This window comes from Chelonia mydas, chromosome 28, assembly GCF_015237465.2.
Source record: "Chelonia mydas isolate rCheMyd1 chromosome 28, rCheMyd1.pri.v2, whole genome shotgun sequence".
In the NCBI taxonomy this organism is placed as follows: domain Eukaryota; kingdom Metazoa; phylum Chordata; order Testudines; family Cheloniidae; genus Chelonia; species Chelonia mydas.
In genome coordinates this window covers 5,845,756-5,868,212 of record NC_051268.2, presented here as the reverse complement: position 1 = coordinate 5,868,212, position 22,457 = coordinate 5,845,756, and the positions used below count along the sequence as shown (strand labels likewise).

At 47.9% G+C, this 22,457-nt stretch overlaps 3 protein-coding genes and 1 pseudogene across 10 annotated transcripts in view; 1 reads left to right on the top strand and 3 right to left on the bottom strand.

Moving 5' to 3' along the window:
- The window catches only part of LOC102933291 (zinc finger protein OZF), a 1,218,290-nt gene extending 1,197,295 nt beyond the window's left edge, over positions 1 to 20,995 (bottom strand). For all 3 annotated transcript variants that reach the window (XM_043537301.1, XM_043537304.1, XM_043537303.1), the window contains exon 1: positions 20,976 to 20,995. In XM_043537301.1, the coding sequence (XP_043393236.1) occupies positions 20,976 to 20,980 (5 nt within the window). In that variant the 5' untranslated portion in view covers positions 20,981 to 20,995. The remainder of the gene's footprint in view (positions 1 to 20,975) is intronic.
- LOC102945014 (zinc finger protein 883-like) overlaps positions 1 to 22,457 on the bottom strand; it is a 705,100-nt gene that overhangs the window by 438,598 nt on the left and 244,045 nt on the right. The window lies entirely within an intron of this gene.
- LOC102934537 overlaps positions 1 to 22,457 on the top strand; it is a 1,094,240-nt pseudogene that overhangs the window by 919,236 nt on the left and 152,547 nt on the right.
- LOC102943236 (zinc finger protein 883) overlaps positions 327 to 22,457 on the bottom strand; it is a 2,438,435-nt gene continuing 2,416,304 nt past the window's right edge. The window contains exons 1-6 of one of the 6 annotated variants that reach the window (XM_043537237.1): positions 22,317 to 22,447; positions 21,383 to 21,625; positions 13,875 to 13,926; positions 10,263 to 10,389; positions 5,501 to 5,614; positions 327 to 5,104 (exon numbers count right to left, since the gene is read on the bottom strand). In XM_043537237.1, coding sequence (XP_043393172.1) covers positions 3,516 to 5,104; positions 5,501 to 5,614; positions 10,263 to 10,389; positions 13,875 to 13,898 — 1,854 coding nt within the window. In that variant the 5' untranslated portion in view covers positions 13,899 to 13,926; positions 21,383 to 21,625; positions 22,317 to 22,447 and the 3' untranslated portion in view covers positions 327 to 3,515. Of the gene's footprint in view, positions 5,144 to 5,500; positions 5,615 to 10,262; positions 10,390 to 13,874; positions 13,958 to 21,294; positions 21,626 to 22,316; positions 22,448 to 22,457 lie in introns of those variants that run through there. The other 5 variants (XM_043537236.1, XM_037887364.2, XM_043537223.1 and 2 more) reach the window with 5 other exon arrangements.

Genomic DNA, 22,457 nt, shown 5'->3' with positions numbered 1-22,457 from the left:
CACGAAGGTGGAGCAGGAACTTTGTCACACTGGGTAAAAGGTTACACATCTTGTCTTGAGTAATTTTCTTCCTAACAGAAGATTTATTTCAAAAGTTATCAATTTGAATTTCCATTTGAAATAGAAATAATTACCATCTATACTGGGTCTCTATTCTCATATATGCTATTTCTCTCACATATTCCCACTCTAATTCCTTTGGAGTGAGTTTTAATTTCAGGATTAGTCACCATTTCCGATACAGTAGGAGGGGGCAGGGAGAGAACTAGAAGAAAACCTGAATTATATTGTAATACTGAAAGTGATCATATAATCAGCCTCTTACATTACACTAACTTCATGTTTAATTTCATTGTCGCTGGTAACAACTTTTTCAAAGATTACAAAATATAAACCTTTAGGGCAGTTTTCTCTTAATTCCCATTTCCACCCAGTGAGCTTTGTGTGAAGTCACATTCTACAATAACCTAGGAGCCTTCCATTTCTGTGAGTTCGTTTCTCCCTGGGTCTTCTCCCAGAAGTGTGGGTGGAAGGGGTCTCACACTACGTGGGAAGGTTGCATCATGAAAAAAACCCACCTGTGCTCTACTTTCACACTTTCTAATCTTTCAGAGTAGCAGGAGGTGGAGAAGTGATACAAATGCATTAGACTCTAGAGCAAAACGAAGAGACCAAACCACAGACTCGGAACTCAGCAGTCATGTATCCTGCAGTCTGAACTTGGAATCTGTTACATTCCCTCATTGGCTACCATCATTTAACCAACACGGAAGTGCTTCTTGTCCAGCGAGGCAGCCAGTTTGGGACCCATAGGCATGGGATGGCTCTGAAGGAATCAGCTGTTTCCCTCTGTGCTTCAGGAAACTTTGGATCCAAAGAGTAAAAGACAGTTGTTCCCAATTTCATCATGGCATCTTTTAGAAGTGTGATCAATGCCACTTCACTAGGGAGCAGCATTCTAAAAACAGTTTCACTGGGCCACAGGTCACCATAGCGTCCATCTCTAGGGTGAAAATCAACCACTAGTATCTGCAATTTCTATCGGAGTTCTTGTCAAATCGTTGACCTTACTTGGAGTAATTTTACACTTCTCTGGCGCAGAATTCTTCAACAACCACACAACATATCAGTAGCGATAGTGAGGTATAACTTCCCAAAGTATGCCCTTTTACTTCCTTAATCTGGTGGCACAGATTTAAAATAGGAACTAAATGCAGGTGCGGCTTAGAATCCCTGTAAGACACCAAATGTCCGGTATCTATTCAAAATAGGTATCTTTCTGCAGCTCTATCACATTCAACATGGATTTCATTTTCTACACGTTTGCAGCATCTCCCAGGGGTGAGCTCAACAGAAAGGTCAGTTCCATCTTTCCCATCTCTACCATGATAGGGATTGCATTTCCCAAATAATAGTGAACATGCATCTGATTATGAAGGAGAGATCCTGCAGGGCCTGGGCCACAACTGCTTTGGGAGGCAAATGCATGGGTATTTTGCTTAGTTACAAGTCATTTACTAGGGAATCCTCTTCCCAGCCCTTTAGAGAAAATATTGACCTAAACAATTGAACAATAGGGGGGATTGGGATGGTGATAAGGAATAAGGGAATCCCTCTGACTTACCCTATCTTCTTCTGTTGTTACACAGGGTGAAATAACACTTTTCCCTATCTCTGCAATGTTCCTGCTCTTTATTATAGTTCAATATATTTTAAAGGAGGAAAATGGTAGTAAAAGTATCTGCTCTCCAGCACAACCTGAAGCAACATCAGAGCAACTGGGAATGAAACCATTTGTTCCCAAAGGGGGAACTTGATGACCAACAATTGATTTGAAATGGGGGAACAGTATAACCGGGATGCTCAGGGTTTGTTTAGACTAGGAAAGGTGATGGAGTTTAGGTCAGGTCAAGGGGAAAGCTAATGCCAACCACTGCACCTCAGCTGCATCTGCTCTACAACTATAATTGTCTTTTCACACCAAGATCACTAACGTGAGCAGCCAACGCCATGTACAGTCCTAGTGGATGTACAGCACGGTTAGTTTTTGCCTCAGTGTAGCTTGTTGGGAATCAAACCTCTCTCTCCCACCTAGAGCTGAAGAATGGTCCATGCTGGAGGGTCCTCTATGATGAGATAACTGGCTCTGTGGACATGGGGAAAGTGGTGGAGGTGACATATCTTTACTTCAGCAAAGCTTTTGATATGGTCCCCCACAGTGTTCTTGCCAGCAAGTTAAAAAAGTATGGATTGGATGAATGGACTATATGGTGGTAGAAAGCTGGCTAGATTGTCGGGCTCAACGGGTACTGATCAATAGCTCCATGTCTAGTTGGCAGCTGGTATGAGGCAGAGTGCCCCAGGGGTCGGTCCTGGGGCCAGTTTTGTTCAATATCTTTATTAATTATGTGGATGATGGGATTAATTGCACCCTCAGCAAGTTCGCAGGTGACAAAATGGGGAGAGAGAGGTAGATATGCTGGAGGGTAGGGATAGGGTTCAGAGTGACCGAGAAAAATTAGAGGATTGGGCCAAAAGAAATCTGATGAGGATCCAACAAGGACAAGTGCAGAGTCCTGCCCTTAGGAAGGAAGAATCCCATGCTTTGCTACAGGCTGCAGACCGACTGGCTAGGCAGCAGTTCTGCAGAAAAGGACCTGGGGATTACAGTGGACGAGAAGCTGGATATGAGTCAAACAGTGTGCCCTCGTTGCCAAGATGGCCAATGGCATATTGGGCTGTATTAGTAGGAGCACTGCCAGCAGATCGAGGGAAGTGATTATCCCCCTCCATTCGGCACTGGTGAGGCCACACCTGGAGTATTGCATCCAGTTTTGGTCCCCCCCACTACAGATGGGATGTGGACAAATTGGAGAGAGTCCAGTGGCAGGCAAAGAAAATCATTAGGGGGCTGGGGCACATGACTTATGAGGAGAGGGTGAGGGAACTGGGGTTGTTTAGTCTGCAGAAGAGAAGAATGAGGGGGGATTTGATAGCTGCTTTCAACTACCTGAAGGGTGGTTCCAAAGAGGATGGAGCTAGGCTGTTCTCAGTGGTGGCAGATGACAGAACAAGAAGCAATGGTCTCAAGTTGCAGTGGGGGAGGTCTAGGTTGGATATTAGGAAACACTATTTCACTAGGAGGGTGGTGAAGCACTGGAATGGGTTACCTAGGGAGGTGGTGGAACCTCCATCCTTAGAGGTTTTTAAGGCACAGCTTGACAAAGCCTTGGCTGGGATGATTTAGTGGGTGTTGTGTCTGCTTTGAGCAGGGGATTGGACTAGATGACTTCCTGAGGTCTCTTCCAACCATAATATTGTATGATTCTATGACACACATTCCTACAACTCAATAGAAAAGATCAGAGGACTGACCCCAAAGAAGGGTGAGCTGCAAAAGGCAGAAGCAGGCAACTCATCTGGGGGGAGCTGAGAGACCACGGTGAAGACGGTTGAAAGATCACTATGTGGCAATTAGCAAATGTGATTAAAAAAAAAAAAATCTTTGGCCAGCCCTAGTCAAGACACTTATTACAGTTCTCTCTCATGTGGATTTTCTGATGTCTAATAAGGTTTGAACTCTGAGTGAAGTTTTTCCCACACTCAGAGCATGTGTACGGTGTCTCTCCTGTGTGGATTCTACGATGTGATATAAGATTTGCGCTCTGATTGAAGCTTTTTCCACATTCAGAGCACGTGTAGGGCGTCTCCCCTGTGTGGATTCGCTGATGTGTGATAAGCTGTGAGCTCCGATTAAAGCATTTCCTGCACTCAGAGCACATGTAGGGTTTCTCTCCTGTGTGGATTCTCCAATGTCTGACAAGGTGTGAGTGCTGACTGAAACTTTTCCCACACTCTGAGCATGTGTAGGGCGTCTCCCCTGTGTGGATTCGCTGATGTGAGATGAGGGCTGAACTATCAATGAAGTGTTTCCCACAATCAGAGCATCCATAAGGTCTCTCACCCGTGTGGATTCTCCTATGTGTGATAAGGTGCGAGCTCCGATTGAAGCGTTTCCCACACTCAGAGCATCCATAAGGTTTCTCACCTGTGTGGATTCTCCTATGTGTGATAAGGGCAGAGTTCTGATGAAAGCTTTTCCCACACTCAGAGCACGTGTAGGGCATCTCTCCTGTGTGGATTCGCTGATGTGAGATGAGGGCTGAACTATCAATGAAGCGTTTCCCACACTCAAAGCATCCATAAGGTTTCTCACCCGTGTGGACTGTCTGATGTGTGATAAGGTGTGAGCTCCGATTGAAGCTTTTCCCACACTCAGAGCACGTGTAGGGCGTCTCTCCCGTGTGGATTCGCTGATGTGTGATAAGGTTTGAGTTCCGATTGAAGCGTTTCCCACACTCAGCGCACGTGTAGGCTCTCTCTCCTGTGTGGATTCGAAGATGTGTGATAAGGTGTGAGTGCTGATTAAAGCTTTTCCCACACTCAGAGCACGAGAAGGGCGTCTCTCCTGTGTGGATTCTACGATGTGTGATAAGGTGTGAGTGCCGACTAAAGCTTTTCCCACACTCGGAGCATGTGTAGGGCCTCTCTCCTGTGTGGATTCGCTGATGTGAGATGAGGGTTGAACTATCAATGAAGTGTTTCCCACACTCAGAACATCCATAAGGTTTCTCACCCGTGTGGATTCTCCGATGTGTGATAAGGGCAGAGCTTCGATTGAAGCTTTTCCCGCACTCAGAGCATGTGTAGGGTTTCTCTCCAGTGTGGGTTCTCCAATGCGTGATAAGGGCTGAACTCCTACTGAAGCTTTTCCCGCACTCAGAGCAGCTATAGGGTTTCTCTCCTCTGTGCATTCTCTGGTGTGCGATAAGGTGTGAGCTCCCATTGAAGCTTTTCCCACACTCATGGCATGTGTAGCGTGTCTCTTCCAAGTCGATTCTCTTGTGTGTAATAAGGTCTGAGTGGCAACTGAAGTTTTCCTCTGGCCTCTGCCGAGTCTCACATGCTTTTTCTTTTTCTGGGAGTCCACAACTCCCGGAAACATTCCCTTTGGACCTTCCTGAGAACGTCAAATGTGGTTCTACTTGCTCAGCATCTTTCTGCTGGGGTTTCTCCTCCGCATTCTCACTCACCATCCCATCACCTGATGGGAGACAGAGAGAATACAGACATAGGTCACTCCCTGCACCGAAGAGAAAGAAAATCTCAGAGAAAGGTATGGAAAAAGGGATGAACAAACCCAAATATGTGCGGGAGAGATCAAACCTATCTGGAGCTGATTTTTCCCAAACCTTTTCCCAGAGGAGAGAGAAAGGGATTACCTTTGGTCCGCATCTCGCCAGAACACTCAGGGGAAAGCTACATTGCGGAGGGACCTGCTGCCAGTTGTCAAAGTATAGGTGGGAAGCCATAAGTGACCTCTGCCTGATGATTTCACATCTGCAGGGAACAATACTGAACTTGGAGAGCTCATAAGGTCTTTGTAGGGCATCCCAAGTATTCACGGACAGTTTTTGAGTTGGTTTAACCAATTCCTCACCTGTGCAGGCAGCTCTCAGGAGCACTTCTTTCTCAGAGCCCTGGAGGTCTGGGACCCATGGCTCTTCCCCTCGTTCCAGTTGTGAGATCACATCAGGTTTGGAAATTGGAAACCCTACTCAAGGCAAAGAAAACAAGGAAGGTCAGTGGAATTTGTCAGATACTTGTCACAAAGAATATTCCTTGGTTTTAAGACCAGCTCATTTTTAAGCAGTAACATCCCAAGGCCAGCTTCCTTGGCTCAAAGTGCCAGGAGAGTTATTATTATTATAAATCATATTCATTACCTTAGTGCCTAAGAACCAACTAAAAGTGGGTCCCCATTCTGCTAGGCACAGTACAAACACAGAATAGTAGATGACCTATTCCTGGAAGAATTTACAATGTAAATACACAAGACAGACACAGAATGGTGGAAGGGATAGAACCCACTGTGAGAATATAGATATTCAGGCCTGCCTGTAAAGCCTACACTTTAAGAACTTAGGTGTATTTTTATCACTTAGCAAGTTACAGGGGTATAAAAACAAAGAATCAAAATCAGTCTGCCTGTGTATGGGCCTTCTCTCACTAGGATAGTCTGAGGCCTTGTTCTTAGGCGAAGGCCTTTGGCTAAGCAGCAGGGGCAGCCATAAGCTGGGAAGCACACAGTCACATCATCACATCCCAAACCAGTCACATTGAAATAAGGTGGTATTGGGTTGTTAGACGATCCTGTCCTAATAGTTCCCATCACCACCAGATAAAGAAACGGATCTTAAGATGGTTAAAGAAAACTTAGTTTGATAGCATCCTGTCTGGCAAGAAATCACTTATTAATGGTTCTGGTTGTGAAATCCTTATTTCTGTATTGCTTTATATTTATGTCCCACACTTTTCTATTGTTAACCTGTCTGGTTCTCTAATTGTTTCTGTCTGCTGTATAATTAATTTTGCTAGGTGTAAGTTAATTAGGCTAGTGGGATATAATTGGTTAGAGAATTATATTACAATATGTTAGGATTGGTTAGTTAAATTTCAGTACAATGATTGGTTAAGATATAGATGAGAATATTACTATATGAACTGGAGGGGGAAGGGAAATTGGAATCATGTTTGTTAAGGGAGGGAACAGGAACAGGGACACAAACAAAGCTCTGCGGCATCAGAGCTGGGAAGAGGGACACAGGGTAAACGCTCTGCAGTGTCAGAGCTGGGAAGGGGTACACGGGGTGAACGCTCTGTGGCATCAAAGCTGGAAAGGGAACATTGGGGAACAGACTCTATAGACATATAGACATAAACCCAAGTGGTGTGAAGGGCTTTGGAATATGCTTGCTTGGAAACTAACCCCAATAGACATTGCATTATCTGCACTTCAGACGTCTGCTCATTTGCTGATTGTGGTCTGCGTGACAAGAACCAAGGAAGTGGGAGGCTGAAGGGAAAGCCCTCTAACAAAATGAACATGTCCTGAAAACCAAGAGGTAAGCCTTTAAGGAAGATTTTAATACACTTTAGAATGGATCAGGGATTCCCACGAGGACTGATGAGCGGGCGATGCTAAATATGCATTTAGATCCCTTTCTTGTTTTATATCTTTTCCCTGTAAGGCACGCTGTCATGGATCCATAGGATCTGTGCAATGCCCTGGCTTTTAAACAGTCCTTGGGAGTTGCCCCTTGAGTGCACTAGACCCCCAAGGGGTCCCACACTTCCACAAGGATAGGCCATGTAGCTTCAACACCGGAGACTGAGCCTCTGGCTTCAACGCTCCTATTTCAACCTGTGAGCTCTGCCCAGCAGGTCCAGCTGAATGACACTCCTGTTCAGAAACTGTTCCTCATTCAATGTACAGAGCAAGTTTTTGCTGTGACACTGGGCAGACTTTTAAAACACAGCAGGGATTACTAGTCAATTGAAAGACAGCATTGGAAAGTCCTTAGATTAGCACAGAGAAGCAAACAATATAGTCCATACTGGCCAATGCCCTTGAGTCATGCTGCTGTAGAAAACATTTTGGTTTCCCTTCACTGTGCCTGTCCATTTGCCTTCACTCTGGTGGAGCTCCCTGCATCTGCGAGCCCAGTTCTTCCTGTTCCCAAAAACATAACGAGTCCATGTATGCTTCACTCAGCCAAGCAGAGATCCTCCCATGGAGAGGTGACAATTATTCCCTTGTCTCTGTGGGGTATTCCATTGATGTAGGTTGATCCCAGCCAGTCCTTAATGACCCATTCATATCACCCCACGACAGCTACGTGACAAAACACCTCATGTCTCCTGCTCTTTATAATCATAGCAAAACCAATCACAGAGGGAAACTGAGGTGTGTATTGGCATCATAGAAATATCACCAAAATTCCCACCTCTAACACACACACACACTGTTCACCGCCCTTACAGAGAAAGCAAAGCACAGGAACTGGTCATTAGTCCAGTGAACACACTGGAGGACAAGCTGCAATCCTCAAACCCTGGTCAAAAAGGAGAGGGATATGGGTCCCGACCCATAGAGAGGGGCTGGCTAGAGGCCTGATACCTGAGGGGGCATTCCTTGAGCAGACCATGGAGGCAGGTCAGGGGCTCATCTACCCCAGAACTTTGACATCGCAAAAGCACATTTTAAGGAATTAGGAAATCTAGTGACTCAGGTGTAATGGCAGGGAGAGTTAAACTCCCCCAGTGTGTGGAGAAGGCTGGGGAATTAACCACTAAAATTCAGGAGCAACAGCCTCTAATTCTTCCGGAAAAGGAGAATGTAAGAAACAAGAACTGGGCCACGCAACCTCAGGAGGGCCAGGCTCGAAGATCCAAGGAGCCTGGAGGGAAGACAGTTTGCGGCTGCTGCAGATGGGGAGAAGGGGGACAAGACTCTCTCCAAATTCTCACTCCTGTTGACCCCGACTTGATCTTATGATCTATGACCTAGTCAAGGGGTGGGCAAACTTTTTGGCCCAAGGGCCACATCTGGGTGTGGAAACTGTATGGCAGGCCACGAATGCTCACGAAATTGGGGGTTGGGGTGTGGGAGGGGGTGAGAGCTCTGGCTGGGGGTGTGGCTCTGGGGTGGAGCCAGAAATGAGGAGTTCAGGGTATGGGAGCGGGTTCCGGGCTGGGACAGGGGGTTGGGGTGTGGAGAGGGGTACAGCTCCGGCTGGGGATGCAGGCTCTGGGGTGGGGCTAAGGATGTGGGGTTAGGGTACAGGAGGGTGCTCCGTGCTGGGACGGAGGGGTTAGGAGGGTGGGAGGGGGATCAGGGCTGGGGCAGGGTGTTGGGGAGCAGGAGGGGGTCAGACTCCAGTTAGCGCTTACCTGAAGCAGCTCCTGGAAGCAACGGCATCTCCCCCCTCCAGCTCCTTCACAGAGGGTCGGCCAGTCAGCTCCCATTGGTCGCAGTTCCCGACCAATAGGAGCTGTGGGGGTGGTGCTTGGGATGGGCGCAGCGTGTGGAGACCCCTGGCTGCCCCTACGTGTAGGCTGGAGCAGGGACATGCTGGTGCTTCCAGGAGCTGTGCGGAGCCAGAGCACGTGTGGAGCGTGGCAAGCCCCCAACCCTGCTCCCCGGCCGGGGTGCCAGAATGGGGCAAGCCATTGACCCTGCTCCCCAGGGCAAGACCCTCTTTACTATATTTATCTTAGTCTAATCGTTATGTGTATTGATCCTTGCCTACGATTTCAATTATAACTGTCTGTATTAAATCAAGTTTCTGTGTGTTTCACCAAATTTCATCTCCTCTATTAACTTTGAGTAGCTATGGACAAGGGCAAGTTGTACCCCAATACGTAACCTTATAGCTGTAAAAAAGGTACAGGCTACACTACCACCCTGTGACATCATCATCATCAAGGTGCCCATTTGTGCCTGGGTAGTGGCTCTGCTATGGGAGGGAGGAATGCAGCAAGGACTCAGGATCGGTGGCCAGGGTCGCTGTGCATAGAGATGGGGAGGTTATATGGGGAGGGGGGTAATGAGAGAGGGAGGTCAAGAGTTAAAATAATATTTGGGGGAAAAAATGTATAATGAAGTGAAACTGAACAGAAATAAAACTGGAGTGCAGGCTCTAAAGCAACAAGGCTTGGGTAGGGATTCGGGGTTAAAGGTCTGGGATCCCCCACAGCTCTAGATCCCCAAATCTCTCCTCCCTCCCACTCACCTAACCAGCCCACTTCCTGGGTGCCCTTCCTCCACACTCCTCTCCCCTTCTTCCCATTACTCTCAGCGGGCACCACCTCCCGGCACCTTCGGAGCTTCTTGCGTTCCCTCCTCGTCACTCACTACCTCATCCCTCCCTGATGGTTCTCAGCTCTAATCCTGCACACACCTTCCCCATCTATTCCCCCCCTTCTCCTCCCCTCCCACGGCTCTGTTCTCTCTTCACCCATGGGGTCCTGAATGTCAACATTATACGCTCTCCTATCAAAAGAGGAGCTCATCTGACTGTCACACAAGCCATGCATGAGCCATACACCTATTTACTCAATTTAGAATTCTACAGGTGGCATATTTTCCTCCTAAAATGAGGAAAAGGCATGAAAGCTACAATTAATAATGACATTAATAACGTATCCAATAAGGATATATGAAATGCAATTTTTAAATGACTGATGGCACCAAAAGGCACATGTCCAAAAAATTTTCTAGTGGGTGGGAGATAAGGCAAAAAAGGGAAGCAAGGAAACGTCTCAAAACTTGTATGAGGAATAAAGGTATAAAGTTATTACTACTCAGGTTCTTTAGAGACCCCACAGCTTCTAATAAGCCAGGGGACAGGACTCCTTACCCAGCAAAACCACTGTCTCATAGTTCTCCTGCATGATATCCCTGTAGAGGGCTCTCTGAGTGGGGTCCAACAGAGCCCCCTCTTCCCTGGTGAAATACACAGCCACCTCCTCGAAAGTCACCGGCCCCTGAAAGAGCAAGAGTCCAACACTCAGTACCGGCTTCCCCACTCACAGCCCCACTATTCACGGAACAGCAGCGCCAGGTAAATGGAAGCTCCGGGAGGCACATGTTAACAGAGTCCCACCCCATCTTGCTTAGAGCAGCCAGGATGATTCACAGGGTAGAAAGAGAGAACCTTTGTGTCTCCCAGCTGACAGATGGAGGCAGAGTCTTCACATTTATCACATAGCTACTAGTCAGAACTTGATAGAGGAGATGGGGCTGTCTCTGGACCGTGCTGGTGGCTCCCTGGTAGGAATCCCAACACTCTCCAAATAAAATATATGGAAGAAGGGGAAGTCAATAGTAAGGAATATAAGTGAGAACGTCAGAATTGTAGAAAATTGGTAAGGGAAGTTATCAGAAATCAAGGACAATAAGGAGGAAATTTTTAAAAGTATATTAATCCTAACAATGGTAGTGGTAAATTACTAGACGGAAATGGCAGAATTATCAAAAATAATGGAGAAGAGGTAAAAGTCTTCAATAAATATTTCTCTCCTGGGTTTGGGGAAAAACAGATGATGCAGTCATATCATAAGATGTTGATGACGACACTCTTTCGATTCCAACAAGAACTCACGAGGATGTTAAACAGCAGCTATTAAAGTTAGACATGTTTAAATAAGCAGGTCCAGATAACTTGTATCCAAGAGTTTTAAAAGACCTGGTGAAGGAGCATGGTGGACTATTAATGTTGATTTTAATTAGGACTTGGAGCACTAGGGAAATTGCATCAGACTGGAATAAAGCTAATGCAGTGCCAATATTTAAAAAGTGTAAAAGAGATGACCCAGCTAATTACACGAGTGTCAGTCTGACATTGATACTGGGCAAGATAATGGAGCAGCCGATACTGGATTTCATTAATAATTAAAGGAGGGTACTATAATTAGTACCCATGAACAAAGGTTTAGAGAAAATAGATCTTATCAAACTAACTGGATATCCTTATTGGATGAGATCAAAAGTTTGGTTGCAGAAAATAGTATTGATGTAATATACCTAGACTTCTATGAGGCATATGACTTGGTTCAGCACAATATTTTGACGAAAAAACTAGAATGATACAAAATAAACACAGCATCGAGTAAATAGATTAAAAACCGGGACTGTAAATGGGGAACCTTGGTCAAGTGGATTTATTTCTAGCGGGTTCCCGCAGGGATTGGTTCTTGGCCCTGTGCTATTTAACATTCTTATCAATGACCTGGAAGAGAAGATAAAATCATCACTGATAAAGTTTGCAGTTGACACAAAGATTGGGGGTGGTGGTAACGAATCAAGTGTCAGTAGATTCAGGCTCCAGCACTGGCAGTCTGGGAAGTTTTCCCAGCCCTGGCTGGAGGATTATTTCTTGTTCCACAAAGAGGGGAAGTTCCATTCCCAACTCCTGTGCCTTGAAATTAGGCCCTATCGGACACTACATCCCATATTCAGCATCGTGATATGATTATAATATGATTGGGACATAATTATGATGCATTTTGTGCAAGATGGGTCATGTGCGGTGTCATTGGAAAAGTTACAATTTGCTCAATATGATTATCCTATTTGTGTGCATGGATCATGTTTGTACTGAAGTTATGGCTATTGTCTATATATCTGCATTTCAAAGATGCTTATTCTGGGTAACACCCACAACTAGCCTTTCAGGTACAACAATGAAGAAGCCAGTCAGTGATGATGGCTCATCAACGAAGACAGTGGACCATGGAAGACCTTAGCACTCAGCAGGGCATGCTAGGGCATGTGACCAGACCACATGACAATGAACTCCATTTTGGTACCTGTATTTTTCCACAAACTGGACTGGGAACTGAGTTTGGAACAAAGGGGTCCTGCCATATGGAACAGGTACATAAGGTGGGGTGTGACATCATCTCTTGGCCTCATTCCCCACACAAGAGAACTCCTGGAAACACCTGAAGAAGAAAGACTGAACTGGGGGAAGTGCTGGTCTCAGGGTAAAGGGATTTCTAGCTTGTGTATGAAAACTTGGTGGACTGCTTGTATCATCAGCCAGGGTGAGAAACTGTGAATTCAGATTCTATCCATCTAGCATGTTAGGCTTAGTTAGTTTGAGTTTTTGGTTATTTGCTAAGTAATCTACTTTGATTTCTTTGCTCTCACTTATAATTGTTGGGGATATGTTAGGGTTAAGTAAAAGACCTGGGAAGCTGCTAATGTGCTGACATGGCATTAGGGGACAAAGACATAGGCAGGCAGTAATTCTTTGCTTAATAAATAAGGTGCCATATTTTTCCTTTCCCTGTTGTTTGTAAGAATTGATAAGGATGCAGCTGCATGAGAAATCTAGTTGTCGGAATGAATGCCCTTCATGTGAAAGAAGGTAAAATAAATGTTCTCTCTCCCTCCCTTCCTTTCCCAGCTACATAAACAAGCCCTGGCTTATGGCCCCTTCCTCCCTCCCCTGAGAATTGCTCATTGCCCCTTCCTCCGTCCTCTGAGAACTGCTGATTAGGGAAATTTGTGGCAAGACATTATTGCAAAGAACTGTATTTTCAAGGTAAAAATGCCTGTATGACATGCGTAATGCTGTCAATAATAGATAGGGGTGGGTATACTAATAGTATGGGTGTTCTATTACTTAATAAGGGTTTTGGGGGTGTTGTAACAGATATAGGCATTTACATACTAATTTAGATAAAAGGAGTGTGATGTAAGTAATCCAGTGCTTACTCGATAATTGGGTCGAGGGGAACAAGTATCGCAATAAAAGAAGCCTGTACTCATATCCGCCTCCAGGTCAACCTGCTCCTTTTTTCTTCTAACAATAATCACGTAAAATCTATCTTTCTGTAGTTAATAAACTTGCGTTATGCTTTATCTTAACCAGTGTATTTTGAGTGAAGTGTCTGGGGGAAATGTCAGCTTGGTTAGCACAAGCGTGTTGTGGATATCTTTCCCATATCGAGGGGAAGGTGAACTATCTTACTGAGCTTACATTATAGAGATCCCTGTGCACTATAAGATGGTATAATTCTGGATTTATACTACAGCAGGTGTGCAAAGTTGGGGAGCTGGGAAATTGGCTGTTGTCTTCTATCTGTCATTGAGTGGCTTAGGTAAAGCACTCAGGTAGCTTAGTTGGGTGTATGGTGCCACCTGCTGTCATGTTGGGTGATAACAGGTCCTGGAGAGGCTGGCTGAATCTCCAGCAAAGCAGTGTGAGAAGGGCCAGACCAGCTTGAGAATTAGAAGGCACAGCAGTTCCCAGAAGCCCCCCAGACTGCATCTTGGGGGTGACAACCCATCACACCCTAGATTACACAAGTCTCAGCAGGTTTGTCACATCCTGTCCCCTCCCTTTCTCCACCCTAGATATTTCCTGCCTCCCACCACCTCCACCAGCTCCCACCCTCCTATGCCTGTACTGCTCCTCTCCCTCCAAGCAGAACCCACCACCAGCTCCCTGATAATCTCTTACCTGAGCCAGATCCATTGCAGCCATTTCCTTCCCCCTAGGAGGATGGGATGATCTGGAGCAAAACGTGGACGTTACTCTGTAGCCTGACAGGGTGAGACGGGCAATGTGAGAGAATTCAGACAGGGCTTTTGTTCATTCCACATGCCGATTCCCCCCAGGATTTTTCCCTGCTCATGGACATTCTAGGTTCTGCCACACTGTGAAGCACAGAGTGACCTTATTCCAGTGCAGGCCTAGCCCCCTCCCACCAGGGTGTAACCCTCTGAGACAGGGTGAAACCCTGCCAGTAACAAAGTCTCTCTGTTACACTTTTGCTCAAATAAATTTGTTAGTCTCTAAGGTGCCACAAGTACAGACTAACACAGCTGGTACTCTGAAACTTATCAAGTTTGTGGACAATACCAAGCTGGGAGGGGTTGCAAGTGCTTTGGAGGATAGGATTAAAATTCAAAATTATCTGGACAAACTGGAGAAATGGAGTAATGAGAGAATAATGGAGAGTAATGGAGAAATGAAGTAAGTAGGGTGAAATTCAATAAAGAGAAATGCAAAGTACTCCACTTAGGAAGGAACAATCAGTTGCACACATTCAAAATGGGAAATGACTACCCAGGAAGGAGTACCGCGGAAAGGGATCTGGGGTGTCATAGTGGATCATAAGCTAAATATAAGTCAACAGTGTAACACTGTTGCAAAAAAAAAAAAAAAAAAAAAAAAGGAAACATCATTCTGGAAAGTATTAGCAGGAGTGTTGTAAGCAAGACACGAGAAGTAATTATTCCGTTCTACTCCATGTTGATTAGGCCTGAACTGGAGTACTGTGTCCAGTTCTGGGTGCCACATTTCAGGAAAGATGTGAACAAATTGGAGAAATTCCAGAGCAAAGCAACAAAAATGATTAAAGGCTTAGAAAACATGACCTTTGAGGGAAGATCGACAAAACTGGGTTTGTTTAGTCTGGAGAAGAGAAGACAGAGGGGACATGATCACAGTTTTCAAGTAAATAAAAGGTTGTTACAAGGAGGGAGAAAAACTGTTCTTCTTAACCCCTGCGGATAGGACAAGAAGCAGTGGGCTTAAATTGCAGTAAGGGTGGTTTAGATTGGACATTAGGGAAAACTTCCTAACTGTCAGAGTGGTTAAGCACTGGAATAAATGGCCTAGGGAGGTTGTGGAATCTCCATCATTGGGGATTTTTAAGAGCAGGCTGGACAAATACCTGTCAGGGATGGTCTAGATTAAATATTTAGTCCAGCCTTGTGTTCAGGGGACTGGGCTAGGTAACCTTTCAAGGTCTCTTCCAGTTCTACGAAACAAAGGACAGAGAAGAACAAAATCCAAGGAATCACTTTGGGGGATTCTCCCTGTCATTGTCCCCAAAGCAGCTGTCTCAGGGTTATAAAGTTGTTTGATACTCCAGCCTTTATACAGTCTCTCCTAGGAGTGCCACCTTTCATGGGCAGGGCCTAGTTTTAGCTTTTGGAAAGCGTGACCCTGGGGGCTCTGAGATTGGGCCTTCTTGCCTCAGCACACCTTGTTTCTTTCTGTGCCTCCCCAGAGAGTTCAAATGAGTAGAGACTCCTGATAGAGATTGTGAATCTAAGAGCGGCCCACTGTGTCAGAACAATCTAGCTCAGTGGCCAATGCCAGGTGCATCAGAGGGAATGAACAGAACAGGTAATCATCAAGTGATCCATCCCCTGTCACCCATTCCCAACTTCCGGCAAACAGTGGCGAGAGACACCATCCCTGCCCATCCTGCCTGTGACACTGGCAGATGGGGTGTTAGCTCTTGCAAAAGCCCCCATGTCTTAACTGAACGGGGACAAACGCAGAGCTGGAATCAGTCTGGCTCACCTGTGTTAGTATTGTTAAAACATGTATGAGAATTATAAGAATGTGTTTAGACTTTATTAAGTCTGATTTGTGTCCATTTGTTCTTTTACGTAGAGACTGTCTGGTTTGGCAAATGTACATGGCTGAGGGGCATTGCTGGCATATATCGTATTGGTAGATGTGCAGGTGAATGAGCCTCTGATAGTGTGGCTGATGTGATTAGGCCCTGTGATGGTGTCCCCTGAATAGATATGTGGACACAGTTGGCAACGGGCTTTGTTGCAAGGATAGGTTCCTGGGTTAGTGGTTCTGTTGTGTGGTGTGTGGTTGCTGGTGAGTATTCGCTTCAGGTTGGGGGGCTGTCTGTAGGCAAGGACTGGCCTGTCTCCCAAGATCTGTGAGAGTGATGGGTCGTCCTTCAGGATAGGTTGTAGATCCTTGATAATGCGTTGGAGAGGTTTTAGTTGGGGGCTGAAGGTGACGGCTAGTGGCGTTCTGTTATTTTCTTTGTTGGGCCTGTCCTGTAGTAGATGACTTCTGGGTACTCTTCTGGCTCTGTCCATCTGTTTCTTCACTTCAGCAGGTGGGTATTGTAGTTGTAAGAATGCTTGATAGAGATCTTGTAGGTGTTTGTCTCTGTCTGAGGGGTTGGAGCAAATGCGGTTGTATCGTAGAGCTTGGCTGTAGACAATGGATCGTGTGGTGTGGTCTGGATGAAAGCTGGAAGCATGTAGGTAGGAATAGCGGTCAGTAGGTTTCCGGTATAGGGTGGTGTTTATCTGACCATCGCTTATTAGCACCATAGTGTCCACGAAGTGGATCTCTTGTGTGGACTGGTCCAGGCGGAGGTTGATGGTGGGATGGAAATTGTTGAAATCATGGTGGAATTCCTCCAGGGCTTCTTTTCCATGGGTCCAGATGATGAAGATGTCATCAATGTAGCGCAAGTAGAGTAGGAGCATTAGGGGACGAGAGCTGAGGAAACGTTGTTCTAAGTCACCCACAAAAATGTTGGCATACTGTGGGGCCATGCGGGTACCCATAGCAGTGCCGCTGATTTGGAGGCATAACATTGTCCCCAAACGTGAAATAGTTATGAGTGAGGACAAAGTCACAAAGTTCAGCAACCAGGTTTGCCGTGACATTATCGGGGATACTGTTCCTGACGGCTTGTAGTCCATCTTTGTGTGGAATGTCACCACACTATCAGAGGCTCGTTCACCTGCACATCTACCAATGTGATGTATGCCATCATGTGCCAGCAATGCCCCTCTGCCATGTACATTGGCCAAACTGGACAGTCTCTACGTAAAAGAATAAATGGACACAAATCAGACGTCAAGTATTATAACATTTAAAAACCAGTCAGAGAACACTTCAATCTCCCTGGTCACTCGATTACAGACCTAAAAGTGGCAATTCTTCAACAAAAAAACTTCAAAAACAGACTCCAACGAGAGACTGCTGAATTGGAATTAATTTGCAAACTGGATACGATTAACTTAGGCTTGAATAAAGACTGGGAGTGGATGGGTCATTACACAAAGTAAAACTATTTCCCGATGTTTATTCCCGCCCCCGCCCCCGCCCCCCCCCCCCCCACTGTTACTCAGACGTTCTTGTCAACTGCTGGAAATGGCCCACCTTGATTATCACTACAAAAGGTCCCCCCCCCCCCCCCCCCGGCTCTCCTGCTGGTAATAGCTCACCTTACCTGATCACTCTCGTTACAGTGTGTATGGTAACACCCATTGTTTCATGTTCTCTGTGTATATAAAATCTCCCCACTGTATTTTCCACAGCATGCATCCAATGAAGTGAGCTGTAGCTCACGAAAGCTTGTGCTCAAATAAATTTGTTAGTCTCTAAGGTGCCACAAGTCCTCCTTTTCTTTTTGCGGATACAGACTAACACGACTGCTACTCTGAAACCTGTCTTTAGACTTTATTGAATGCTTGTGAGTCAATATCTGACTAGCTGCATTGGCTATGTAAGTCACCAGACAGGAGAGAGACTTTACCTATGTGAAGTGCTGATTGGCAACAGAATGCATGACATCCTGCCTGGCAGGAAAGGTCCATCAACACTAGATAGACTATTATGGGGTGTTAAAGAAGACAAAAGACTGTTGGTGTGCTCTTGACTTCCCATTAGCTGCATTTGCTGCTCAGAGCACATGGCAGGAAGGGGACAAAAATCCATACAGAAGGAACTGATGATCTGTATGCTGCTTGGACTCTGGGGGGCAAAGTTTCTAGGGATAAGCAAGAGATCCCCAGCTGCTTAGCCTGGGTTAGTCCTAAAGAATATGGTGATGTTGCTTATTATAGAAGCTTCTATTACCTTTTGAAATTTAAGTCTGTAACTCGTCTGAATCAAAATGATTACCAGCTTTAACTTTAGAAACAACTCTCCTTTCCTTTCAAGTAAATCTTAATACAGGTTATTACAGGACTGGCTACAAGTGTTGTCTTTGTTGGGAGATCTAAGATTCAATTGACCTAAGTAAGTGACTGGTCCTTTGGGACTGGCAGTAACATGAACATTGCTGTGATTCATGGCGTAAGGCAATGGCTCTCAACCAGGGGTCTGGAGCCCTCTGGGGGGCCGCGAGCAGGTTTCAAGGGGGCTGCCAAGCAAGGCCAACATTAGACTCACTGTAGCCTAGGGCAGAAAGCTGAAGTCCCAGTACATGGGGCTGAAGTCCGGGGCCCTGAGCCCCACCACCTGGGGCTGAAGCCAAAGCCTAAGCAATGTCACTTTGTGGGGGGCCCTGTAGCATGGGGCCCCAGGCAGTTACCCTGCTTGCTACCCCCTAACGCCAGCCCTGGCTTTTATATGCAGAAAACCAGTTATTGTGGCCCACTTGGGCCGTGGAGTTTTTATAGCATGTTGGGGGAGGCCTCAGAAAGAAAAAGGTCAAGAACCCCTGGTGTAAGGGACCATCTGTCACAAAGGTGAGCTCACCTGCATGGTGAGATCTACAGGATGACCCAAGGGGACTCTCTGTGATTCCATGTTAATACTCTTACAGTGCCTGAAGCGTTTACACTGGATTCTTGATTGGTGAAATCTACATAAAGACCTCACAACCAATTTGGGGTTTGTGCCCTGCTTTTTACCAGTCTGCCTGAGGCTGGTGCTCAAGCTCTCGAGTTACTGAGGACAGCGTTACAGAAAGAGGGGGTGTGACTTCCCCAAGGTCACTAAGCAGTCTCTATGTCAGTGACAGAGCCAGGAATAGACCCCGGTAACTCCAGAGCCCCATCACCCGCAGCTTGGAAAGGTCCCCATGCCCCATTGTATTAGGCTGCAGGAAGACGTGGCTTGTCCATGGATGCACAAGCTGTCTTGGCAGGGCAGCTCAGCTGCAGTCCCTGCACACAGCTGGGGGTGTGTGTCATGGGTCAGGAGAAGTCAGTATCCAGTCCTGTGGGGCTGTGCTCCAGCACTCACAGCTGACCCTCCATTACCAGCTGCACTGTTCAGCCAGCCCCAAGCTTCTGTGAGGCCACTGTCCCCCCAGCAAGCCTTCAGACTGGGACATGGTGCACCAATGCCAATCAGAGTGCACTAGTGTAAATTCTGCATATACTAAGGGTTTGCACGAGTGCCTAAAACACCAGTGTGGCAGAGACCTTCAATACCCACAACAGCAGTACGGTGGCACTAGAACTGGGATCTATTTCTAGCTCTGTCACGGACGGCCTGGGTGACCTTGGACACGTCAAAGTTTCTCCTCCCACCTTTAGTGTCTTTACCTAGCTGCCCACTCACTGGGGGTCTCCTCTCTCTCCAGAAAAAAGAAAAGGAGGACTTGTGGCACCTTAGAGACTAACAAATTTATTTGAGCATAAGCTTTCGTGAGCTACAGCTCACTTCATCAAATGGCTGCTACTCTGAAATCTCTCTCCAGAGCTGATCACCACTAAAATCTGTGTAGGTGTCCCCAGAGCTAGGTAGTTCCGCTCTGGAATAGTCTTAAAAGGGCGGCTGCCAAGTCTCTTTCCCTGGAAGTTCTTAAGAACAGGCAGGACAAACCTCTGCCAGAAATAATCTACATATACTTGGTGCCCCCTCAGCCGAGAGAGGTGGACTTGATGACATCTTGAGGTCCTGTCCAGCCCTACATTTATATGATGCTATGCAATATATACGTATAAAACACAACATACAGGGAAAAAAACCCTACACAACATGTCAGGCAATTCAGGGGGGGAAAAAAAACAAAAAAACCCCACTACCCTCGACACCATGAAAAGACAATACAAAGGGGGGGGGGGGGGCGGGGAAGCAAAATAAGGCAAACTAATACACCCTAGGACAAAAGTACACAATGGAAAAGAGCTCAGCTCAAACCAACACAACATGGGCACCAAACAAGCTGAGGCAAAACTATGCAACACAACATGGTGCATCACAGTTCCAAATGGCACCATGTAAAGCAGCTCAGTGTAGAACACGACACAGCACAAAAGGGAATTATTTCAGTGTAGGCCTGGAAGGGATCTTGAGAGGCTGTCTACTCAGGCCTCCTGTGGTGAGGCAGGACCACGTCTCCCTAGACATTCCCAGACAGGTGTACCTCCACTCTGGTCTTAAAAACCTCCAATGAAGGAAATTCCACAACCTCCCTTGGAAGCCAATGAGATGCAAACACAGACCAAAACAAGGCTGTACACGCCGAAGCTGGGCTTACGGTCAAGGGGAGAGGCAAGGATTCAAACAATCTGGGTTCGGTTCCCAGTTTTGCCCCAAATTCTCCATGCGAACTTGAGCAAATTACTTCAGCTCTCTGCGTTTCAGTTTCCCCATCTGTAAAATGGAGAGTAGCCGCCCACCATTTGCATGATTTAGGCTTTGAGGTTTTTGGGGCAAGGAATCTCTGTCGCTGTGGGCACGTCTACACTGCAGTTCGACACCGGCGGCTGCCCCGTGCCCGTTGACTTGGGCTCACACGGCTCAGGCTGCGGGGCTGTTTAATGGTGGTGTCGATGTTCCGGCCTGGGCTGCAGCCCAAGGTCTGGCCCCCTCCCACCTCGCAGGGTCCTACAGCCTGGCTCCAGCCTGAGCCCAGACATCTACACTGCAATTAAACAGCCCCTTGGCGTGAGCCCTGTAAGCCTGAGTTAGCTGGCATGGGCCAGCTGTGGGTTTTAAATGGCAGTGTAGAGATACCCTTGGCATCTCTTCATCCCCCATCACAATGGGGACCCTGATCTTGGTCAGTATCTGTGCAGAGCCCTGCACAACAGGGGGCCTGATCTCATTTGGGGGCTCTGCAACTCCCAGCATTACAGGATCCCGGATTTTGTTTGGGGTCCCTGCAGCATCTGGCAAAATGTGGGTGCAGGATTTGTCAGGTTCTGTGCAGTGCCCTGTACAGTGGTGGGGCATGATCTTCACCAGGGTCCGTGCAGGGCCAGGCCCAACGGGGACACAGATCTCAGAGGAGGTCTCTGAAGTGCCCAGCACAACGGAGGCCGCAGCCTGGACCGCAGTCGTGCGCTGCCTGGCACAAGGGGGGCCGTGATCTCGGTCCAGGTCTCAGTTTTCCTGGCACAAAAGTGGGGTCTGATCTCACTTGGGTCTCCGCAGCTCCAGGAACAACAAGGTCCCCGATTTTGTTTGCCGTGTCAGCAGCACCTGGCACAATGGGGGCCTGATTTCACCTCGTGCTGATGCAGGGCCTGGCAGAACAGGGGCCCGGCGCTCAGCCAGGGTCCCCGTAGCCCCCGGCCCGACAAGGTCCCTGCTCTCTGTCGGGGTGCGGGCAGTCCCTGGCGCATCGAGGGCCCCAAACTCGGTCAGGGTCTGTGCAGTGCCCGGCACACGGAGTGGGGGGGGACGACCTGATCTCAGGCAAGGCCCACGCCACGCTCAGCACCATCAGAGCCCTGATCTCCGTCCGACACCTGGGGAGAAAAGCGGGAAGATTTTCAAAACTTCGAGATCAGTATTTCAAAACCGAAGAGGAAACGGGGCAGACGCCAAATATTTGCCAACGTAAGAGAGAGGCGCCGACGCCCGGGGAGATTTCACGTCACCGTTCAAAACAAAAGAGGGGAAATCCGAGGGGATTACACGATCAACAACAGAGTGGGGCGGACCCTTCTCGCCCCCCCCTTCACGGGGCCGGCTGTGGGGCAGGTCATGGGCTGTGGGGCAGGGCTGGTGGTGGGGTCTGGGAATGGGACCAGCAGGCGGTGGGGGTGGGCGGGGGGCTGCTGGGTTTGGGGGGTGGGGGAAGGGGGGGGGGCAGAGCCCGTCTCAGGGAGGTGGGGGGAGGGGAGGGAAGTCTCCACGGGAGGGGGGACGTGACGTGGGGGAAACGGGGGTCACCCGGGCTCCCCCTCGCTGCTGTGGGGAGAGAAAGGGGGCAGGGCGGGAGCGGGGGGGGGGGGCCGCGGGGGGGGGGCCCGCGGTAAATCCGAGGGGATCTCAGCCCCCCCCCGGCACGTCCGGGCTGCGCCGACATTTTCCCTCCCCCCTTCCCTCAGGTCTCCCCCCCCGGGGGCAGATCCCGGCGCTGCGAGAGGCCGGGCCCCCCCCCGGACACGCGGCAGAGTCACCGCCCGGCCCCGCCCCCGGGGCTCGCTCCGCTACCTGGAGGCTGCAGCGCCGCCGCCGCCCCGATCTGCGCATGCGCGGAGCCGGCAGCCACAAAACCCTCCAACGGCCCCGCACGAGCCCGGCAGAGCCGCAGCGCCCCGCGCGCCTTCGCAGCCGGGCTCCCCCGCCCCCCGC